Genomic DNA, 22,682 nt, shown 5'->3' on the forward strand with positions numbered 1-22,682 from the left:
GGGGGGAGAAAGGGAATAGTAACTTGGTAATGAGGGAGGGAGGGACGGAGAGGAACGGAGAAGACAGTCAGCGGAAGTACGGAGTAGTACCTCTCTCTACCCCTACTACTACTACAACTATAACCACGGAATTATAGTAAACAGCACTAAATATATTAAACTAGGGCTACTGGTACATATCTAAGAAGTAAAAGAAAAAAGTAAGAAAACCAAGGAAATGCAGGCCCGGGAGCCGCACCCAATTAAGTGCCGCAAGCCCCCGATTTGCGGTTGGCGCTCGTGCTGACTCTTCGCCCGTTAGTTACTGGGGGAAGGGAGGGAGGGAATGGATCTATCTAGTAGTAGCGCAGATACGAGGCTCCATCCAGCGTCATCATCATCATCGATTTTGTAGTCTATGGGGGTTGCTGCTGCTGTTGTTGCTGCTGCTGCAGCACCACGGCTCTAGGTAAGCCGTGCTGCGTATTTAGCTTCCTTTGCTTACTAGTTTAGCTGAACTAGCTTAGAGGGCTAGTTACTTAGTTAGCACACCACTTTTCTCATAACCTGACTTGAACCCCCAACCACCGCCCCTCATCCACCACACCCCCCCTGCTAGTTTAGTGCGATGACTACTGACCCGGGCTTACTGGCGCTTGGACTCGTTCGGCTTTTGTACGCCTCCCGTGAATGAGGCTAGTGTGGTTTCGTTCTTTTCTTCTTGCATGCATAGGGTCGCCTTGCGGCGGTTTTGGGTAGTACGATGTTGGGGGCTGAAGTGGGCAAGTAGAAGAGTAGGTGAAGGAAGAGAGGTATGAGTTGAGCCCATATCAACCTTAATATAATTCGGGATTTGAGGGTTGAGATTTGGTTTTGGACAATGCTTACTTCCTTTCGTAATCTCCGACTGGCAAGGCTGCTTCTCATCCATGATTGTGTTGTGTGTGTGTGTGTGTCTGTGTGCCGGCTTGCCGTCCATACTAGTATATACATGGGTGGTCATGCCACGGGAAAGGCAGAAAACAACTAAGCCGTGATATCTACTCCACTCAGGGTGCTAGACCTTGTGAGGCAATGTAAAAAGCTCTAGGGATGAATTTAATTTATGTCTGTCCGCCCTGGCAAGGAAAACCAAGTAGTAGTCAATTGTTTACAGCCTGGCCTTTTGACTCAATTGGGCCTGAACTCTCTTAACCCGTTCCCAGGCCTCCAGCGCAAAAGGCTCCGTATTTCTAGCATATTCCGCAGCGCGAGCACTACTGGCCTGTCTCAGGGCATATCTCGCCTTGATACCATGCATAATAACCGAGCTTCTCCAAGAGAAGAAAGCATCGCCCCAGGGGATATCCCCACTGGGGTCATACCCGGACACTTCACGATACCAGCGGATACAGTCCTCTCGAGCGGGCAAGCCAGGCACCACCTTCGGGACGAACATTGCCTTCTTGTGGTCCACCCCATCGAGGAAAAAGGGACTAGTGAGGTTGCAGAAGTCGGACAGAGGGTGCCCCACCGTGGCCATTTCCCAATCCAACAGGCCAATGACTCGCGGCTCGGATTTGTGAAATATCATATTATCGATCTTATAGTCCCCGTGCACGAGCGTGCCGCGGTCTTGCGGCTGCGTTGTCTTGTCTTCGAAGAAACGCACCATGTCCATGAAATGAGGCAACTCTCCGACAGGTTCCTTGGTCTCCACATCCACGGCTTGTGCCTGCGCCTGTGCAACTGCTGTGAAGGTGGCGATCTGTCGATCATAGTACCCCGTCGGTTTTCCGAACCTCTCCAACCCGACCTTTTGGGGTACTACCCGGTGGAATTTGGCTAATGTCCGGACCGCATCCTGCCATCTGTTGGTAAGGGGGGGGGTTGCAGTCGTTAGCTTCTTCTTCCCGCTTCCATGTAACAGTAGCCGCGCCAGGCGGGTTGTATCATCCCGAAAAGCCAGGGGGGGAGGGAGGAGGGGATGACGTACAATGCGGTTCTCTCCGCCGGGTCGACCCCGGGCATGGCAGGATCAGTAAAGTGTCGTCCGTCTAGGAATTCCATGATGTAGAAGGGGGTGCCGATTACGCTGCTGTCCTCACAGAGACAGTAGGCTTTGGGGACGGGCACGTCGGTGTTTCCTAGGGCATGGATGATCTTGTACTCGCGCTCGACTTTGTGCGCAGTCTTGGAGAGTAGCTTGCCCGGGGGCTTCTTGCGCAGGACATATTTGCTACCGTCGGCGGTAGTGAGTTGATAGGTAGGGTTGGATTGACCAAAGCCAAACTGTAGCGTGTAAGTTGTGTGTGACCAGACGAATCAAAGCAAATAGGGCCATCCTATATACCTGCTTCACATCCAAGGGGGTCTTGATATCGGGTACATTGAGATTGAGATAGCGTTCCAGGGAAGGAACATCAATAGGTTGGCGCACCGCTCCAGCCATATCCAAGACAATGCGAACTTCAACAACATATGCTGTGAGACTATATGCAGCACCACCAATTTCTATAAAACGTAGCAAAAGCGGAGAATAAGTCACGCTGGGGATGGGAACAAAAACCCGGGGATAGCCCCGATCTCAAGCCAGCCAGCCACGGCCCGCGGCTCACCTGAAGGGGGCGGCGCTGCGGGGAGCCTCGGCTATCCTGGATTTCTTACCCATCTAGGCTTAGTCCAATTCCCAACTCACTCACTGTATCAGTCTATCAGAACCACTGGATAAATCAAACAACTCAAACCCGCCAAGCCCATTAAAACGCGCCTCGCGTCTCCCCTTCACCGCCAGACGCGTTCCCCCAAATCGATTCCAGCAACCCCAAATTAAAAAAAAAATAGAAGAACCCACCATGAAGGGCCTCGCCCTCGCCCTCGCATCTCGTCGATTTACACAACACACCGCATTTCCAACACCTCTTCAGCACCTTTTCAGCCGAAGAAGCAGAAGAAGAAGGATACCCCATTTTTCTTCCTCCCCACTACACACCACCCAGATAATGACCAAGGAGACCACCCCTCCTCCCACCACTACCACTACCAACGAACCTACAACAACGACTCACGAACCCCCCTCCCTCCCCGCCTCTCCCCTCGCCAAACGCACCAAACCCAACACCGATACCACAGACACAACCACCACATCATCAACAACAACAATGGGCTCAACCAGCACCCCCCTCCCCCCCCTCCAAGTGAAGAAGCTCACTCCCACGGGCCGCGCCCCGACCCGCGGCTCTGCCTTCGCGGCCGGATACGACATGTACAGCGCCAAGGAGACCGTCATCCCTGCTAAGGGGAAGGCATTGGTTGATACGGGCATTGCTATTGCTGTGCCGGAGGGGACGTGTACGTACCAACCTACCCATAAACTATATATATATATATACAGAAGATGAAAAACTGATAATGTTGTGTGGTATAGACGGCAGAATCGCCCCCCGCTCCGGCCTCGCCTCGAAGCACTTCATTGATACTGGCGCGGGCGTCATCGATGCAGACTACCGGGGAGAGGTCAAGGTTCTTTTGTTTAACCACTCGGATGTGGATTTCGAGGTGAAGGAGGGAGATCGTGTGGCGCAGTTGGTTTTGGAGAGGGTATTTTTCCCCTGCCCCCTCTTTCTTGATGAATGGCCAATGGTGTCAATTAGCTAACTGATGTATATATAGATCTATACCCCTGAGGTTGTGGTTGTGGAGGAATTGGCGGAGAGTGTTCGTGGGGCTGGTGGGTTTGGAAGTACTGGTGTTTGAATTGGGAGTCTTTGGATAGGGTTATGTTAGAGATATGATGTGTATGGCTGAATGATATCCGTACAATTGGAATACAATTACATTACAATTACATGAAATGTGAAGATTGATGTCATCTATGTTTGGTCCGTCACTGCATTTCATCATGACTGGTGGTATATAAATCAACACCCGTCTATAACTAATCTATAATGCTCAAACAGTTCGCCGCCCATTTAGCAACAGGATCAACGAAACTGCGCCGGCAGATCTTCCCGTCGCCACTCACTCGCCTGGAACTCCACCTCCGGTTCCCGCAGATACTGCGCATGACGGACCACCCGTACTTCTGCCGCCTTGCTCTCCCGCAGATGCGCCCTCTTCTGCTGGTCCTCCTGGCTGAGCAGCTTCTCGCCCTCATCCGGAACAATGGCGCGCAACTCGGCATCTCGCGCCTCCAGAGTCTTCTCTAGTACGCAGTGCATACTCGCCAGCACCTTCCGGGTAGACTGGGCAAGGGGTAACTCCGTAGCGGGAACATCGTCAGGCGAGACCCACGACTTGGTGTTGCGGAGAGTTGCATCAGCGTTGAACACCGCTTCGCGGAAGCGGGCTACCGTGAGAGCGGCGAACATATCGCCGGTACCGCTGAAGTAGCAGTCCAGGGCGGGGACATCGATGCGGAAGAGACGCGGGGCGCCGTCGGAGCGGGTGGTCGAGCCGATGACGGTGAGGGTGTTGGGGAGAGGAGAGTCGGAAAGGCTGGCGATTTGCACGGAGGTGATGATCACGTGGGGGATGTTGTAGATGGCGTGGAGGGCGGTGATGGCTTCAGCGAGGGTGGCGAGGGAGGTAATTTTGATGCCGGAGAGGACTCTGCTTTGGTTAGAGGGAGCAGCAGAAGTAAGGATAAAGGGATGGCTTACTCGGCTTCGAATTGGTTGGGGAGAATAAGGTCTGCGTGGCGGATGACCTTCTTGTAGGCGGGAACGACGTCGTCGTTGACGTAGAGACGGCCTTGGTCCCCCATTACGGGGTCCAGGACTGCGCATGGTTATTACTGCCACCACATAGAACAGAGAGAGAGAGAGAGGGCAGCTCACCCCAGAAGAAAGAACCGGGATTCTTTTCCGCTTTGCGCTGGAGGTCCATGCCAATGGCCCCGACGGCTTCAACGGCAGCTGCACTGGGCGCATAGCCAGAGAGCATGACATCAAAATCAAGCAGGTTACTCTGCGTGAGACCCTCATAGAGCGCGGTGATCTCCTCTGCCGTGGCCCTAGTGCCCTTGAACTGTCTATAACCGGTGTGGTTACCTGAAACTTTGTTAGTAGATGATTACATATATGATATATGGCTGCTTACTGAAGTGCACCGTGTTCAAGGCGGCGACATCACAGCCCATGAGCTGCATGACCGCAGTGGCCATCTTATTGCCCACATATCTGATCCGTCAGTATGGGGAGCGATTGGATGCGACGAGACATCATGATAGATAGTGAGGTGTTATCAAATATGACACATACCCGTAGACAACCTAGACCCTTGTCAGCAATGCATTGGGGGTTAGGTACCATGGGGGGCTACATCCATGGTGGTTGGGGGAAAACATACATGGCTGGCGACAGCCAAGACCCTGGTCTCAGGGACGAGAAGATCGGCGGACATGATGAAATGAAGGGGAGCTGGTGGAGGAGAAGAAGAGGAGCAGGCGGGCAAGGAAGGGAACTTCGATGTCATTCCTTCCTTTGGGTCGGCGATAGGCGAGGTGGACCCTCCTGGTTTTGCCGCGTTGTTGATTGGCCCACGGGGCCGGCGTGCAGCCCGTGCTCCCTCGGGAGTTTTTTTGATTTATCTTATTAAGGGATTTCCCATCCGGCAGTTTATTTTCCTGTCTTCTATCTGAATAGTAGTAGTGACAAGAATAGCTGTTACACTTCTCGAGTCAGTCGTGACGCTAATTCTGGTGGCGCCAGTTTCAGACGAGAGCACAACAGGCAGAATAACCGAACTGTCCGCTATGCTCATTGACTTGTGAAAAAAGTCCTCTTTTGCTTTGTACTAGGAGCAAGGAGTCCAATCAGTTGCCCTGCTAAGAATAAACCCTGAGGGTCCAGACTCTTTGCCCGTCGGTCTAGTCTCGACTGTTCCATCCAGCCTATACCAATTATGCCCGTTTTTCCCTTTGGCGCACGGCTCACTCCGTCAGGCACGCCCCTGACCCTGCTCGTGTGTGTGTGTGTTGTGTCTTGTCCACAATGTGCCATGGCTTTAATCCCGTTGTGTGATTGATCCCGTTGTAGTACAGTAGCCTCATGGTTTAGATTAAAGCTGCCCTCCCCCATCCTGAAGTGCCCTAATCCGTCCATCCATCTATCCATCCATCCATCCCCCTTGCCCTGCCACCGAGCAGCCCATCCCAAGACCATGTAATTGGGCAACCACACTCCTTTTGATTTCTTTGCCGTCTATATACACACACTCTCTCTCTTCATCATTCTAGTCCCTCATTAAGGAGATCCAATTGACCATCACCACCATGGTATCCATCTACACGCCGCGTGCACGCCCAGCACGACCACACCAACACCACCACCAACAACGATCACTCCTTCTCTTAACCCTACTCGCCCTCCCATCCGTGCTAGGATCCGTGCTTCCATCCAACGCAGAAATAAGCAGCGGAGAGATCGTCAATGCGGATCACTCCGCAGCACATACCACCACCACCACCACCACCACAGACCAACAACTATCACCAGATATCTTCACCAACGACGACACCCTCACCCTCACCCTCCACCCCCGCACCACCACTACCAACAACAACAACACATCCATATCCACCGACACCACCTCCACCACAACCTCATCCTTCCCAACCGCCTTCGACACCTCCCTAACCAACAACTTCACCACAACCACCTGCTCCACCTTCTTCCACACCCTCCTAACCAACACGACCCTAACAACCTGCCACGCCATCTCCCTCTTACTCCGCGACTCAACCTCCTTCTTCCACGCCCTCACCTCCGCCCCAACCACCTCCTCCATCCTCGACACCGCCTGCGCCGCAGACCTCTCCACCTGCAGCACCGCCCTCACCACCCTCGCCACCTCCCTCCTCCAATCCTCGACCTGCCTGCACGACTACAACGCAGGCAACCAAGCCGTGGTGTCCCTCTACACAGACCTGATCGTCTACGCGCCCATCTACCGCGCCACGTGCCTGCAGTCCCCCACCACGAATAACTATTGTTTCGTGGATGCGGTGACGAATACCACGAATGCCGTCGACTATGATGTGTATTTCGTGCCGTATGGGAGTGCGATTTCCACGAAGCCCTGGCCCACTTGTAATGAGTGTCTCCAGGCCACTTTGAATGTGTATAAGGAGTATGCGAGTGTGGATGGGCAGCCGCTGGCGGGAAGTTATTTGCCTACGGCGAGGGGCGTGAATGGGGTTTGTGGGGAGGGGTTTGCGGATGTTAATGTTACGGTTGGGGTCGTGGGGGATAGGGTTAGTAGTGGTGGTGTGAAGGATTGGAGGGGTGGGTTGGGGTTGGGGTTGGTGGTGGTAGGGTGGAGTGTTGGATGGGTGATCATGGGGGTATGATAATATATGATGTGATATGGGCTATGGTGTTTTTTTACATATGGAGGGATATTCTAATGTCTATACTTTAATTTCTCTTATCTATACTCACTCATTCACTCCCCTCGCTTTAGTTTGAAAGAATACGAAATAAAGATCTTATTCAAAACCAGGTATATCCAGCCCGTAGGCAAATAAATATCAAACAATGCAGAAGAATATCAAAAATGTGGGGGCCACTATATCATGTCGTCACATATTTCATGATACGAATAATCGGGGTACTGTCGGTTTGCTAACTTCGTCGGAAACTGTCGCCCAGCGCTACCCCTACCAGGCTTTGAGGCCCGAAGCTCTCACTCCCCAAGCCTGACGCTGGGCTCTGCGTTGATGCATCTCTCTCCCGCTTGATCCGGAAGAAGGCCAGCTTGGTGAACCGGTTGAGCTGCGCCCAGAAGTGTCGTCCTGCCGGATGCGCCGCAATGCGCTCCAGGAGATCGACCGCTGCCTCGCGAACCGGCTGGTGTGGGTGAAACAGTCCCATGCCGAGGTAAAAGAGCCCCGCTTGGTTCTCCGGAGTCACGGTCAAAAGCTGGCAGATGCCTGCGTAGTCCTTGACTGCATGCGCAAATGAGATGTAGATCGCCCCCGCATCGGCGGGCGGCAGCCTCAGCGCCCGTAGCCGGTCATGATGATGATGCAGGTCCGGCTTCTGAATCGGCCGTGAGGGATAATACATGGCTGCAATGTCTTGAATAAAGGAGTAATATGATCGCGTCGTCCGCCAGCCTTCGATCCTTGCCACCGAAGCCATCAGCTCGCGTTGCTTAGAGCCCTCATCTGGCCACACGTAACCGTGTCCGCGAAGCGTTGTCGGATCAAGCGGATCCGCCTGAAAGCCGCTTGGGCTTTCGGGCGAAAGCTCTTCGTTGGGACCGATAACATATAGATTGGACGCCCCGTAGACCGTCTCCTCGAAGGCAGCAGCAACCCGGGTGAACTTGGTGATATAGGCGCGCCACTTCGCTCGGATGGCATTCTCGCCGTATCGGTTGGTGATGCTGCGCTGGACCTCCTCCATAAAGACATTGTCTCCACTGGGATCTGAATTGTTGCTCGGCGGTGGATGGTGGTTCATGGCGGCTTGCTGCTGGAAGTACAAGAGTCCTTCGGTAACAGGGGCCGGTTCGATGTGGCTACTGATCTTTATCCGGCCCGTAGGCAGGTCGCAAAGCACATCCCACCACTCGGGGTGGTTGGCAAAGGTAGGATTTGTCACGCCGGCAATGAAACCAGGGACCCTCAGTAGGTCATCGATCTTCGTCAAATCGGTGTACGGGAACGCATGTCTGGTGAAGCCGCGCAATATACCGCCCGACGCAAGGGCGCACGCCGCCAACACTGCCTCTGCCACCTCGCCTGAAGGGCGATTGTGCCCCAGGAATATCACACGCTTCTGAGTCAGCATGGCGTTGACGAGGACAATGATCGGATGGGTAAAGGGCCCGCTCGTGGTGAGGTGGGGGTGGATGGGAAAGGGCTGTGGCGAGGTCGCATGCGGAGAAGAAAAGATTTGGATGAGCTTGATGAGGGAAAAGTCGCCCACAACCTCCGGCCAAATCACCGTTGGCACCTTGACGGGAATAGGAATATCGTTGTAGACGATCTTAGATTCAAACTCGTGGGTATCTCGGGGTAGCGTGTATCGAGGGGCGGCCGGCCTCTTCGGGGACGGGGGCTCGTCGTCAAAAGGCGTGCCGTCTTCAAGTTGTCGCTGGTGGATCATCTGCTCGAATTTCTCGATGAACATATCCTTGCAGTTGCTCGCCTGCAAGATCAGTCGCTCTAAATGAGATAGCCTGGGCATCAACGACAGGTCCATGGCGTTCACAGCATTGTATAACGACGCGAGCGTCTCGGGGTAGGGGTTCTTGAAGTAATCCTCCAAGGCTAGGAGAAGTAGAGGCTATCGTGGCCGGTCAGCTCCATCACATGCGCTGTACTGGGTGAGCCTACTTTATATATATGTAGGAAAGAATGTCGCGTACAAATCGCCATGGCTTTGACAACTGCACCACTGTGATTGTTCAGTATCGACTAGGCAGCCGGAAAACCATGGAAGGACATACCGCTTGACGGAGTTATCTTGCTTCGTATTTACAAGGTTGAGCACGTACATCAAGGGTGGCCCCTCGCCACCCTCTTCTTCGTCGCTGCTCTCCTCTTCGGTTGACCCGTCGACATCCTCGCTATCCCCGTCGCCGCTCTCCGCATCCCCTATCCGGGACTTCTTTTTCTTCTTCTTTTTCTTGCCGGTACTGGCATCGTCATCCTCGTCGGCATCCGCGCTCGTGTCCTTATGTAGGAAGAAGATCGTCCAGTCTTGACTCCGAACGTGCGTCTGATCGGGAAGCATCAGCTCCGCTAGCATGCTCTCGTCGCCACTGATTGCGGCGGGATACTGATGCTCCATGATCGGACCGCGATCAATGTGGAACGAGGCCACGAGGATGTACTCGACATGTCGCTCGGGCGAATCTCGGGGGTATTGCGATTTGCATCGTCGCGGTTTGGGATAGAGAGCAGAGGGACCATTGCCCAACGAGCGACGGCGCGCCGAGTTCCCCGAACTACTGGGGGTGCGCCGGTGGATGATGGAAGGGGAAGGGGAGAGGCGGGGATGGCCATTGGCCTTGGAAGGATTGGTGGTGGCCGCAAGCGAGAGGGTGGAATCGTCAGTAGGTCGGTAGGGAAGTGAGATGCTCATTTTCTGGCCGGGGAACAGGGGGTCGAGGTGGGCACGGGGGTCATTCAGATCGAGAGCGGATCGGGGGTGGCAAGTGATAGCTCCAGAGGACCGGCGAACAATGAGCACGAGGATAACGATAATAGCAGCATACTCGATCAATTAATCCCAGTAGAAAACCGAGGCGACCTGACTCAGGCAACTGATACTGTCGAACTGTCAGTCATTGTCGGGGATCATGAGCCAGGGCGGACTTTGGGGGGTGGGAGAGAGGTTCGTCGATCGGAGGATTAGTCGGGATAGACTCAGGGGAAAAAGAAAGGGGACGAGAGCCTCCAAAGCCCACGCACCGACGATGATCTCCACAGCGGGGAAAGGCGACGGGAGACAAACCAGCACCACCGACCGCCATGGCCTCAATGCACGCAGTTGGGGGGGAAAGTAAGAGTAATTGCAATGGGACGTGCAATGGGTACGGGAGATCTAGGTCATGAGATCTAGACCACCAGATGGTAAATTGTTTTAGATCGATGATAATAATAGAGAAGATGCCAATGATCGGATCTCTTTCTCCGTGCAGTTCGATTGAGGGAACTTCAGACTTGCAGCAACTGCCGCTTCTTGCCTTTCTTGGGCCCCCGCACGTGCCCCCTCCGTCTCGGCCCGACTTGAACCCCCGATGCCTTGTTGTTTGTTTGGCTGCCTTTCCCCTTCTGGGAACTATGTATGAATGGTTATCTCCATCCCCCCATTCTATCTTGCCATCTTTCCCCCTCTTGATCCTTCTATGCTGTGTGTGATCCTCCCAATCTGATAGGGAATTTTGTACAGTTGCATATCATCGTCATATTTATTCTCCACATTGTTTCATCCAGCATGGTGAGTACTCATCCTCCCATTTTCCTCCCTCCGCACTCCGCTCACCGCCGTATCTACAGGTCTCCTCCAACGCCCCCTTCAGGCCATCGCCATTATCATTTGGCTCCCCTCGACCCTCCCCTTTTCGCCGTCCTTCCACGCCCAACTCCCCTCCTCAGGGCCGTTCAAGCACCCCTGGCAGTTCCCCCGGTCGCGGATACACCCCGGTCCAGTCTCCGAGCAAACTCAAGGAATCATACACAGTCGAGGAAGATGACGGTTCATCACCCAAAAGCAAGCCCAGGAGTCCCATTCCGCAGCCCCGATTCACACGAGAGGCGCCCCCCTCGCCAACGAGGGGCGCCAATGCCCCGGATTCGTCGCCGTCGTTGATGGAAGCCAAAGCCACGAACATGATGGCGGCGTCATCTGATGCCGCAGCCAAACTTCCCCCGGCACAACTGCGGGAAATCAGAGAAGCCTTCCAAGTTCTGGACCGAGATAACGATGGTTTGGTAGATAAGGACGATGTGGCGGATGTGCTTACGAACGTGGGTATGTAAAAGAAGGCTAGCTAAAGGCTAGCTAGTCGATCATCTTAGGGCGATGACATATGATACTGACGCAACGCTCCTCAACAGGCCAAGACCCGACTGCCATTTCGAAATTCTTCCCTCTGGGAGGTCCCCAGACTATGAATTTCCCCACCTTCCTCAATACCCTCTCACAGCTGCTCGCCCCTCTTTCTTCCCGCCAAGAGCTCATGAATGCCCTAGCGGCCTTTGACGAGGACGACAGCGGTCAGATCGACGTCGACGAGCTGCGCGATGCTCTCTTACATACGGCGTCCGAGGACGGAGACCATCCACTAAGCGACCGGGAGATCAATGAGGTACTCAGTGGATTTACGGGGCGCCGAGCATTCGGTGGGAAAGGTGCTCGGGCAACGGGCGGAGGAAAGAGGGGGGAGGTATTCCGATACCAGGACTTTGTCAGTGGGATCATGGGAGGGACAGAGAATGGATCGACGAATCGCCGCGACGCCTAGTAGATAGCCGCAACGGCGGAGTGGGAATTATTGCTTATAGTTCGGTAACGGCGTTCGGATGAGGAGGGATACCGATAGTTAGGGAACCCGACTGGCTCTGGCAGCCATTGACCTGCAATTTTTGGATCTCCGTAGAGACAACAACAGCAACAACAGCAACAACCACAACAACCTCAACTACACCAGCAACATCATGTAGATACCTTTTAGGGCAGCTCCATCTGCGGAAAGTTAAACATGACAGCCAGCCAGGAACATGTCACGATGGAAATAAAGTTGACAGGGCGAAGGACCAGACAAGACAAGACTCGTGGGCCCGCGAGGATTAAGGCCAGGAATTTCCCATGGCAACTGAGCTTTTTCGCTCGCGTTGTCGCGTGTCCCCGCATTCCGGCCGTCGGCAAAAAAAGGCCCGCCATCAGATTGAAACTCTGAAGAGAGAGAAAGTGAAAGAGAGCGAGAGAGGGAGAGACACTAAAAATTAGTGATGATCCCAAGCTGCAGCAGAACCCCCTAAGAAGCCATTGATTTCTTGCATCCGTCCGGCGTCGTTTCTTTTCTCTAACCATTCATTCTCCCCCATTCCCAAAAACCTAGTTATTATTTACTCTTACGTGATATAAATTTCTCCAGGCTCCTTTTTCTTTTTTGTCTATCATTTTTGTCACTATAATATTCATGGATCATCTTCCTATCCTTCTTTGATTCCACGTTCAAGGAAGATGGTTGTATCTCTGCGCCAGATGCAGACCCCCAACCCCAATCCTTGCTGATCCAATCGAGCGTCTGTCCGTCACACCTGCAGCAGAGCCCACTCTTCCTCTCCCTCCACTCCTCCAGTCCAGCCCAGCCCAGCATGGCGCCCTCCGAGTCCTCTCCTTCTCCTTCGTCCTTCCATCCCACCCAGGCCCAGCTTAATCTCGCTGCTCTGGCTGGGTCACCTTCACCGCGGACCATGCGAGGCTTGCGCAAGATCCAGTCTCACCAAATCCTCTCATCTCACTCACCTTCTTCTGCTCATCATCCACCGTCGGGGCGCTTGTCTGCTGGCGCCGAGGAGCTCGCCCAACCTCCTCAGCTGGACTCGCCCGTGCGACTGCGCTCGCAACGCCGGGCGCGCTCCAACAGCGATGCCTCGTCTCGGGAGGCCCCTGCGATAGGAACTCAAAAGCGATCGGCTAGAAAGACGGGTTCTGGGTTTGGAATCAAGCGCTCGGTCTTGGAGACTCTCCTCCGGGACGGTCCGCACCAGGGCAACCTTCAGGAGGGTCTCCAGGAGCTCCGGTACCTCGTTCTCTCGACACGAGTCGAAGCAGACGCGGATGGCATGGTATATAGCCCGCCCCCTCCTCGTGCTCTTTCTGCCCCTCGTGGAATCAAGAGCAACACGTTCACTAACACTATCGCGACAGTCCACCTACCGAATCTACCTCTGGCTTGTCCTTCTCGATGTTTCTCCTGTTCCAACCGACGAATACCTCTCCCTCATCCACCGTGGTCGCTCCCCAGCCTACACCAAAATCCGCAATGACACATTCCGCACGATGGCCACAGACCCCCTATTCAAACGCCGCGTTACGGAAGCCAGCCTGATCCGGCTTCTCAACGCTGTCGCATGGAAACTTCACGATGCAAAGAATAAATACCGATCGCGATCGCGTCCCTCGTCACGTCTCCGAGAGATTGAGCTTTTGATCAACACGCCTCCGAGCATTGAAGAAGAACCCTCCCCATCTGGAACACCAGATAGTGTTGCCAGCAGTCGCGGCGGCAGCAGCAGCGGGATTACGAATGAATCAGCGATCTACGTTCAAGGCATGAACGTGCTCTGCGCTCCATTCCTCTACGCCGCCCGCAGCGAAGTCGAAGCCTTTGCCCTGTTCCACTCGTTTATTACACGCGAATGTCCGGGTTACATCCGCGGCGCCATGGACGGGGTTCATCGAGGACTGCGCTTGGTCGATCAATGTTTAGAGATCGTTGAGCCCAAACTAGCGGCGTACCTCTTCTCTAAGGGCCTACAGGCGAAATTGTATGCATTTCCGTCGGTGTTGACCCTCTGCGCGTGCACGCCTCCTCTTCCGGAAGTGCTTCATCTTTGGGACTTTTTGTTCGCGTACGGAACACATCTAAATATCTTGTGTATCGTGGCGCAATTAATTCGAATGAGGGACACGATCCTGGAAAGTCCGAGGTATGTTTTCTTTTCTTATGTTTTTTTTTTTTTTCTCCTTTGCCTTTCCCCTTCCCTACCCTTGTCCATTCCCCTTTTCATATTTTCTTTTTCCTCGTCCGCCTCGTCCCCTCGAAAAAGCAATACCATTCCACCAAAAACAAAACAAAAACGGGGATAAACAAGACAAATCACATCCCCTCAGAGCACAGCCCCGAGACACAGCTCCCTCTGAGAGAATAAATCTCCAGGGCGCGATATGATACCCCCCAAACCCAAAACAAAGCCCGCAGCAGAGATCCCAGAGAACATTTGAAGTGAGGTAACAGCGCTAACGACCCATCCACAGTCCCAACAAAATCCTCCGATCCTTCCCACCACTAGACGCCAAAGAGATCATCGCCCTGACGGTCCTAATCGTCCGCAAGATCCCCGAGCCGCTGTACGCTGAATTAATCGACCATGCCAAATGATGGCATCACGTTTCTTTCTTTTCCCTGTTTTTCCAGCTAGCTGGTCAGCCAGCCAGGGAACACAGCTACGACTTCAGCTACGGCCAGCCAGCTAGCTAGCCACGAAAACCAACCCTACCTGCCTACCTACCACCTACCATCTAACCCACCGAATTCGCCACCCACTACTTTACCAACCACACGGACCCGGACCCAGACCCAGACCCAAAACAATATTCCGAATTGGGACTAATGTGTCCGTCCCGTCCGGCCGTCCGTCTTTCCGTCTCCCCTACCTGAACCTACTACGCTACTTATATTACCCTTTTCACTTTCTCACGTACGCGCCGGATCTAACGATGACCTAATTGAGACGTCTCGTACTTACCCCTTTTGTACTTGTATTTTACATTTTTCTTCTCTTTTCCCTTTTTGTCATTTTTTTTTTGAACAATTTCTGGCGTTTTGTTGTTTTCCCCCCTTTCTCATGATAACTAACCTACTAACCTGACCCACTGACTACCATTACTGTATGTATTATTGATTGTTATGAGAGCATGATATCATTGATGGAACTGACTGAGACATGAAAAGATGGAAAAAGAAAGAGAAAAGAAAAAGAAAGCATATAGGGAGAGTTGATTGGTTGATCGACGGAGATGGGGATGTATTTTACTTGGAGATGTTGATTTGTTTTTTGATTGATTGATTGACTGACCGTGTTATTTAAGGCTGACTTGACTATATGTCAGTCAGTCAGATAGATGAGATGAGATGAGATGAGATGGATGACTCATGAGTGAAATGATGAAATTGATTGAATGCATCATGCCTTTTTTCCATTCCAAATATTGGGTTTACTTTGATTTCAGAAGAAGTAACCAAACTAATTCATTCTATCTATATAATGTATGTATTGAGTGTTTTGTGTTCAGTAAACCCCGTTAAACGCCCCCGACGCCGTCAATTTCACTCTGGAAAAGTCATTGGAAAACCCTCACACCTCGCACATATAAGTAGAGGAAAATAAGAAATAAGATCATGCACATATAAACTATGATCACATCCAATACCAGAGCACATTCAAACATAGTAGTGAACCCAACCCCATGAATCCCGTTTCTATCCCGGCCTTACCCCTTTGCAGTAAATATTGATCATAATAATATATCTGTATATCGATAACAACTATAGGCTTGGCTAGCCAGTTAATGCGTTCTTTGTTCACAATCAATGTTGGAAGGAATAGCATGCGGCTAAGTAGCCACTGCTTTAGTTCCAGTATTCGACCCATTAACAACCAGAGGCCCGCAGTGCTCGCCCGATTTGGACGACGCTGAAGTCGACGAAGACAGCGACGATGACCTCGGGCTGTTGTTGTTGCCAGGACCGTATGGTCCTTGGTTCTTTGCGACCGGACCGTTCGTGTTAGCTAATGGAACCGAACCGGTGTGTCTCTCGCGGGTCAGGCTGTACGCGACATGAAGACTCCGGTCAATCTTGACGCGGATTTTCGCGTCCATGAAGTTGATTCCGTTGTACTGCGCTACGACACGCTTGGCTTCATCCGCTGTGCGCAGGGTTATTCGCGCGAAGCCTTTGCAGCGCCCGGTGTCAGGGTCCGTGGATACCTCAGATTGCTCCACTGTGGCGCCGCTTTCTTCGATGAAGGCGCGAAGGAGCTTGTCGGTGGTGGTGGGACTGAGGTTCTGCACGAATATAGTTCGTCGTGGGGAAGAACGGGGGCCTGGGCCCCCGGTGTGGTAGATCTGCGGCGCGAACGCCGGATTGTAGCCGTAGGAAGCTTTGCCGGACATGTGGGCCCGGCGTCCGGGTAGACTAAAGCCGCCATGTGCTGGGGCGTCAGGGAACGGTGGCGTGGTAGTAAAAGGATATGTGGGGAGAAAGGGAACAGCAAAGGCGTCGCCGAAGGAGTGGCGGAGAGGAGCGGGTGACGGTGGGATGCCTGTTATGGGCTGTTGTGTGACTGGATCTGTAGGGAAAGGCATGAAAGGCTGCTGAGGCATTGGTAGGGGATGGACCATGGGGCCGTAATCAGTAGCTGGATATGTCGGGCAGTTTGGACTGCCGGATACGATGGGTCTATGAGTTGTCAGTTCGTCGCCTGAGCCTGAGGAAGGGAATGCACTTCCGGTACTTACTCGGGTGAAATGGGAGACGGAGGCACTGCCATGTTTTGTGTTGATCGTGGCGGAGTCGAGTAGCCTGGTACATAGTTGGGTGGGATCACGCAGGTTGGACTCTTCGTAGGCCCGGCAATTGGTCGTGTAGGCGAGCTGGTTCGTGCTAATGTGACAACCAGACTCTGGCCTTCCCAGCCGTTCGTAGATAGCCTATCTAGAAACATACTGTCAGCTAGTTTCAACTATTTGGGTTCCATTACGCACGGTAGGTCCGCCATGCTTCGTCTTCGTTCTTCACAATGATCTGGCCAAGACCGGTCGGGAATCCATGCTGGTCATCGTAGACCACAGCTTGACGGATATGTAAGGCTGTCTGGCGGACTAGGTCCTTGAGCTCTTGCCAGCGACAGTGTGCCGGTATCTGCACTCAGGGTTAGACAAGGTCGCGTGTATAGGATGTACCACGTGCGAGACATACTCCCTGAAGGAATAGAACGAATTCCTCTTCTGACCTTCCGGATTTTGCCATCCGGCCCTTCTCGCGTGGAGGGAAAGGCATGATAGTGTGGTATAGTAGGGATCGATATGTCAGATCCCCTGAATGTTCGGAGAATGGATGAAGAGTAGGTGGACCCCGTGAGCTTAAAGCCTGTGATCTTCTAACAAAAAGAACTATTTCCGATGATTTTAAGCTTCAATGCGCAGGATGGACACGGTTAGCAGGGGGGGGGGTAGTGACCTAGACGCTAGAATATAAGTATCGGGGTTTGGTCTGACGGTCTCACACCTGGGTAGTATGACCAATGATGCCCAAGGGGATTATGCTTACTGGTTCGTCCTTTGCAGACCCCGGTCGCTATTCAGAACAATCAGGTACGGTTTGAAGAAAAGAAACCGGTCCACAGGTAAAAATGTAAGAGATCGAGGACCAGTGCTTCGTGGGTTTTATGTCAAGATTGGAAGACAAGCGCCCGAGGGTTGATCGACCTCCTACATCGAAAGCGGCCCACCGAAGGCGAAAAGTGTTGAGGCCAGTGCTGAAGCAGCAGCAGCAGGTAGAGTAAGGAGGGCCAGAATAAGAATAGCAAAGACAGTAAGAATGTCCGAGGGAGTGGAAACGGAGAGGACAGTAGGACCCGTGAGGATAAGATCAGTGGAACGAGGCCAGGAAGCAGAAGGAAAATAGACGGAAGCCAACGATGCATCCGCTGACGAATTAAAAGGGGGCGCAGTTGGTGCTGGAGAGCTTGCGAGGGAATTCCGGGCCTGATGCCTGGAGGAGACTGGGATGGGTCAACTTGGGAGCACTGGCAGAGGCAGTTGGGAGGAGAAGGTGGTGGTAGTGGTGGTAGTGATTGCAGTCGAGGGATCGAAAGAGGACGGGGCCCAAGCAGGCTGATGATGATATGTCATGCATGATCAACAGTGATGGATAAGAAAAGATGGAGACTCACTATTGAGCTTGAGTGGCCGAATAAAGTGATGGAGTCAAAAAAACCAGATGAGAGGGAAAAAAAAGAAAGAAGTAGTTAGTGGATGAGTAAAAGAATGATTGAATGAGGAGATGGGGGAGAAAAGAAATGTAATGAACTGAAAAAAAAAAAAAAAAAAAAAAAGAAAAAGTAAATATAGTTAGTTGATTAATTGATTAGTTGCGGTATGATGGCTGACTGACTTGCTGGGCATAAACTAAAAACCAGTCATTCAGTCAGCCAGTTCTGTCAATCAGAGCCAGTAAGTTGAAGATGAATTAATTGGAAGATTTCTATTTGTAGGAGGAAAGTTAATGATTTCTTCACATAGTGTGCTGCGTGAGATTGAACTAACTAGCAGCCGGTACTGCTCATGTAGCACCAGGAAAAAAGTACTGTTAGAGACTAGAGAAGCAGTGAGAGAGACAACTCGAAGTATATCCTCGAGTCAAAGCTGCAATGATTGATTGGTAAAGATCGGAAAGTAAATGACGATGAGAATGGACACAGTCGCCAACAACAAGAATTCGACCCAACAACATGGATCCAGCCCTTTCCTTCAATGGCACTCTTCAACATCAACGCCAAAATAACCTCCACGGACTCATCACTCATCACTCATCACACACCTTTTCCTCTTCATCCGCCGCCTTCATTCCAATACACTCGAGTACGTCACGCTTGGCGGACAGGGTTACACCGCCAGATCTCAGGGCAGCCACAACAACAACAAGGTCTCTGTCCTGTCCAGTCAATCAAGTAAAAAAGAATTGGTCTCGAATAAAAATAAAACAAATAGATTAATTAGAACTATACCAAGAATTGCTGCTGACGGAGAAATAAAAAAACAAAAACAGAGTTGATGGTGGACCATCCGCCCTGCATCGCCCTGAAAGGCAAATGGCATTGTGCTTTTCCGTTAATATCATCCTCATCCTCATCCTCACCTTCGGTCAGCCCTGTGGTGGCCAGCAATATTTCCCCTCAAAGAAGGGCAGCCAACCAAAATAAGTTGAGATCGAATATTATGTTAGCAGACAGCTGATGCGATACGGAAACAGATGTTTCTTTTTTGGTTCTGCTGTTCCCTTCGCATCCCTTGGGTCACCTTCATCATACTAAGTAAGCAGCACTGCAAGCAAAAATAGAATAACCTCAGCCCTGAAACGGGGATGTGGAGTTACACAGTCAGACTTGTCTCATGTCTGATCATGAAAGGTCCAAGACTGCAGCATCTTTCACCCGGACTCTGACCTCTCCCCACCTCTTTTCCCTCCTCTCTCATCAGGCCTCTCATTGCTGCACTAGTAAGTTCGGGTTAATTGTCTCGGTCTCAGCCCATGTCTCCACAAATAGTCATCCAGGAATGCATCGCAGCAGAGATCAAAACGAAGTGAAATACAGCAACAGCAGACCAGCCAGAGTAACTACCCAAGCAAGCGAGCTACACAAGCAGCCTATTGAACAACTTGCGTCTCCCCAGTCGGATCCAGTCTTGCCCCTTGATTCGGTTCTGGGATCACCCAGATTCGGCCGGGAAGATCCCTGAAGCCACCTGCATATGAGGTATCCATTTCCAACAACAGTCGCAGTCATCGCCTAAGTAGGTCCGGTGGTCTTGCCGCCCGGGAGTACCTGTCCACTCCATGCATCGAAGCCTTGCCACTCCAGTCACCGCCGGCGCTGAGCGATACATCCAAAAGAATGTCACACGGCAGCTGGCCGTATATTGTTAGAAAGTCTGGTCAGTCACCGGGAAGCGTTGGACGGGAGACACCAACCAACGCCCGGGCAGCAGGCGTCAGGCTCCGGTAACCGCTGTGACCAATGTGGTTTGGTGAGGTGAGACTAGGAGCAATAGGATGGGAGGGCTGAAAGTGGATGAGGATGTCATCGGATCCCATTTACGGGAACCTACAGCTGGAAAAAAAAGAAATGTAGAACAGAGAGAGGGAGAGAAGAGTTATCAGGGAAGCCACTAAAACGCCAGGCACTGAATTAAACTGCCGAGATAAGCCGCTGCAATCCGAGTCTAATCTGTCCGCGCCGGGACCTCGACTCTTCCGAATCAAGTAGAGCTGGTTGTCTGCTTCAGTCGCCTTAGATCTTGCCTATGAGTGTGAATAATTTGTGTGTGTGTGTTTGTCCATTTGATTAAGCCTGGCTGAGTCACGATTATGGCGGCAGATCACAGACTATCTAGCTTACCTTTCCCCAGAAACTCCGCTAAAAATCGATAGTTCGGACGATCGACCCATACAACATAGTAGACTTTAGTTGGTGATTAGGCACGCCCTCGCCCTCGCCCTCGCCCTCGCCCTCCGCCCACGGGCCCGCGGCTCTGGTAGGATCTCCCACTAGCAAGTACTTGTTAATGACTCCATACCCAACGAGGCGAACAATCTAGAAGGTATCGAGGAATTCATGACCCATCGGGATCCCGGGGACCCAAAAAAAACTTCAAGCTAGACTAGAAGATGCTATCCGTCGTGGCTGGCTCAAGATCTCTCTCTCCACTTGAGATGGGACCATCTTAAATCTTCATATTCCCGATCAGGGAAGACGCTGGATGTTCCTGGTGGATTACTTACTTACCTGTCTCGGTCGCGTGGACGACTAAGCTTTGATCGTGTCACTGCCGTACGAGGAGATTAAAATGTCCTGTCCCTCCGTGCCTGGTCGCGCCTACCGATTACATACATGAGCAGCACAGTAGTCTGCGGACTATTGAACACTACGCCCTATTCCATGTCTGCGTGGGACCCCGATGATGTGAAGATGGGATCTCTTGTGATCGCAGCTACGGGGCGTAATCGCTGTTCTGCTGTGGAGCGAAGACCTAAGATTATTGCTTGGTTTCTTTGGATCGTAACGTTGCTGTGATACTGAATCTCGAAGTCATGACTTAACCTTCCTGACTGAGAACTGGCCGAATTGGGAGATCTGGTCGATCGCCCTCGATTCCTCAGGACAACAACTCACTAGATTCAGACAACTACCATGGAACGGAGCTCTGAGGAACGAGCTCTACCTGTCACATGCAATAGGACATAGCGGCCACCGACTGGATCGCAATTGGCAATGCCATTCCTGTCACCTATCGAGGCTTACTCGGGGATTATCTGACATTTCCGCTGACACGGTGACCATGGGATAAATCGTCTGCCGACCATGACATCGGGCAGACCGTTCTGCAATACTTGAGGTTTTATACAGTACCACGCACATATGCCCGCACATGATGCTTTCACACTGGGTGACACCATCTAGTTGATTATCTGAGCTCTCCAGCGCACAGCCACCAATTGCAGTAAGCCAATCCTGAGGCTTTCTCCTGTCCCCTCATCGCCCCCTTCTGCCCTTCAGGTGCTTTCCTCCCATCGCTCGCTCAGTGCTAACCCCGATACTAGCACCATAGCACGGTGGACCCCGAGCAAAGTAGACGAGACGATGAAACGAGGCCAAACCCACGACTGAAATGAGCCACGACCCACTGATCAGCGACACCCACCATTGCCGACACCACAAAAGGGGTCGGTCAAGCAATCCTTCGGGTGTGGCTTGAAGGGCCGCCCGTCACAACCTCCATTAGGTAATCCAGCATGAATTTCCTCTCTTTTGCTAACTAACTATCTTAGTCTGCAAAAGCAAAAGCTAGTTTAATGTGAGTGATCTCCGTTGTTACAGACAGCTGACTTGCTGTCCCTGACTCGCTCGGGGTTCGAATCGGGCTCTGAACTTCTGATACAACACAAGCGTGACAAGACACCTGCCATCGATCCGATCACGGCGTCTCTTATGCGGGGCAACGCCAAAGTACTTACGGAGTACTTTGCTCACACTTACGTGTCCGTGTTACAGGCAACCAGGCTAATGTCCCATCGCTGTAAGGGGGAAGAGGAGGAAGAGGGGTGGGTGGGCAAAGGGAAAGGAAACAATGGAGGGGTAAAAGGTCCGTGAGACGGACCCCCCATGTAATACCTTAGTATACGGACTTTACCGTCGTTGTTTGCTTGTGGTTGTCGTCACGCTCAAAAGTCGGGGGGAAAAAACGAAAAGGAATGGAGGAAAGAAGACGAAAGAGGGGGGCGTTCAGCTTTCCCCCCCTCCTTGGCGCCAAAATACGGAGAAAAAATCCCAGGAATTATGGGGTTTAGACATTACACGAACTACGGGGTAGACACCAATCCAACCAACTAAAACCTACCACCTACTGACAATTGCAGTTAGTAGGGACTCAGTATCTACATGCTACTAACCCAACACGGAGTACGCTCAGTACTCACATTTTGGACTCCGCTTAACGCTAGTCAGAGCTAGCTTGAGGACCGGTGCTCTTAGTTCTTTTGCCCAGCGTTTAAGACCAGAATTACCAGTAATAATAGCAGCAGCAGGGGCAGGAAGGAGCAGTAGCAGAGAGAAAGAGGGAAAAAAATTTTAGAAGAGGGAAATTGAGAGAACAGGACTATGGCCATCCTCTAACCACAGTAACGACTTACCT

General features: G+C 52.1%; 10 protein-coding genes across 10 annotated transcripts; 4 read left to right on the forward strand and 6 right to left on the reverse strand.

Annotated features, from left to right (window-relative positions):
* Positions 1-1,129: 1,129 nt before the first annotated feature.
* BO85DRAFT_465853 (phosphotransferase family protein) lies at positions 1,130-2,521 on the reverse strand (the record flags this gene model as incomplete). The annotated part of the gene is made up of 3 exons (XM_025662093.1): positions 2,312-2,521; positions 1,955-2,250; positions 1,130-1,874 (listed from the first exon to the last, which is right to left on the reverse strand). The coding sequence occupies exons 1-3, from the start codon at positions 2,408-2,410 to the stop codon at positions 1,130-1,132; spliced, it is 1,140 nt and encodes a 379-aa protein (XP_025519940.1). The 5' UTR covers positions 2,411-2,521.
* A 455-nt stretch (positions 2,522-2,976) lies between these two features.
* BO85DRAFT_389245 (putative Dut) lies at positions 2,977-3,832 on the forward strand. Its single transcript, XM_025656739.1, has 3 exons — positions 2,977-3,309; positions 3,386-3,558; positions 3,631-3,832. The coding sequence occupies exons 1-3, from the start codon at positions 3,120-3,122 to the stop codon at positions 3,712-3,714; spliced, it is 447 nt and encodes a 148-aa protein (XP_025519941.1). The 5' UTR covers positions 2,977-3,119; the 3' UTR covers positions 3,715-3,832.
* On the reverse strand, positions 3,819-5,426 carry BO85DRAFT_389246 (pyridoxal kinase). The gene is made up of 6 exons (XM_025656740.1): positions 5,308-5,426; positions 5,220-5,230; positions 5,059-5,138; positions 4,797-5,009; positions 4,620-4,737; positions 3,819-4,569 (listed from the first exon to the last, which is right to left on the reverse strand). The coding sequence occupies exons 1-6, from the start codon at positions 5,359-5,361 to the stop codon at positions 3,942-3,944; spliced, it is 1,104 nt and encodes a 367-aa protein (XP_025519942.1). The 5' UTR covers positions 5,362-5,426; the 3' UTR covers positions 3,819-3,941.
* A 507-nt stretch (positions 5,427-5,933) lies between these two features.
* Positions 5,934-7,446, forward strand: BO85DRAFT_123437 (uncharacterized protein). Its single transcript, XM_025653936.1, has one exon. It carries the CDS (start codon positions 6,233-6,235, stop codon positions 7,307-7,309), a length of 1,077 nt encoding a protein of 358 aa, XP_025519943.1. The 5' UTR covers positions 5,934-6,232; the 3' UTR covers positions 7,310-7,446.
* Positions 7,447-10,156, reverse strand: BO85DRAFT_123436 (AFI1/MesA family protein). The gene is made up of 3 exons (XM_025653935.1): positions 9,418-10,156; positions 9,305-9,365; positions 7,447-9,254 (listed from the first exon to the last, which is right to left on the reverse strand). Exons 1-3 carry the CDS (start codon positions 10,053-10,055, stop codon positions 7,584-7,586), a joined length of 2,370 nt encoding a protein of 789 aa, XP_025519944.1. The 5' UTR covers positions 10,056-10,156; the 3' UTR covers positions 7,447-7,583.
* A 754-nt stretch (positions 10,157-10,910) lies between these two features.
* On the forward strand, positions 10,911-11,940 carry BO85DRAFT_434658 (putative calmodulin; the record flags this gene model as incomplete). Its single annotated transcript, XM_025658478.1, has 3 exons — positions 10,911-10,913; positions 10,973-11,447; positions 11,534-11,940. The coding sequence occupies 3 exons, from the start codon at positions 10,911-10,913 to the stop codon at positions 11,938-11,940; spliced, it is 885 nt and encodes a 294-aa protein (XP_025519945.1).
* An 856-nt stretch (positions 11,941-12,796) lies between these two features.
* BO85DRAFT_434659 (TBC domain-containing protein) lies at positions 12,797-14,586 on the forward strand (the record flags this gene model as incomplete). The annotated part of the gene is made up of 3 exons (XM_025658479.1): positions 12,797-13,270; positions 13,353-14,134; positions 14,463-14,586. 3 exons carry the CDS (start codon positions 12,797-12,799, stop codon positions 14,584-14,586), a joined length of 1,380 nt encoding a protein of 459 aa, XP_025519946.1.
* Positions 14,587-15,412: 826 nt separating this feature from the next.
* BO85DRAFT_123565 (RNA-binding protein) lies at positions 15,413-17,418 on the reverse strand. Its single transcript, XM_025653937.1, has 4 exons — positions 17,188-17,418; positions 16,974-17,130; positions 16,728-16,923; positions 15,413-16,668 (listed from the first exon to the last, which is right to left on the reverse strand). Exons 1-4 carry the CDS (start codon positions 17,266-17,268, stop codon positions 15,822-15,824), a joined length of 1,281 nt encoding a protein of 426 aa, XP_025519947.1. The 5' UTR covers positions 17,269-17,418; the 3' UTR covers positions 15,413-15,821.
* Positions 17,419-19,706: 2,288 nt separating this feature from the next.
* On the reverse strand, positions 19,707-20,171 carry BO85DRAFT_445438 (uncharacterized protein; the record flags this gene model as incomplete). Its single annotated transcript, XM_025659257.1, has 1 exon — positions 19,707-20,171. A coding segment is annotated over exon 1 (155 nt), but the record flags the coding sequence as incomplete, so codon positions are not given.
* A 680-nt stretch (positions 20,172-20,851) lies between these two features.
* On the reverse strand, positions 20,852-22,069 carry BO85DRAFT_445439 (uncharacterized protein; the record flags this gene model as incomplete). Its single annotated transcript, XM_025659258.1, has 4 exons — positions 21,938-22,069; positions 21,820-21,845; positions 21,592-21,773; positions 20,852-21,491 (listed from the first exon to the last, which is right to left on the reverse strand). Coding segments are annotated over exons 3-4 (317 nt in total), but the record flags the coding sequence as incomplete, so codon positions are not given.
* Positions 22,070-22,682: the final 613 nt, after the last annotated feature.

The sequence above is a fragment of the Aspergillus piperis genome, assembly GCF_003184755.1.
Source record: "Aspergillus piperis CBS 112811 unplaced genomic scaffold BO85scaffold_2, whole genome shotgun sequence".
Lineage (NCBI taxonomy): Eukaryota > Fungi > Ascomycota > Eurotiomycetes > Eurotiales > Aspergillaceae > Aspergillus > Aspergillus piperis.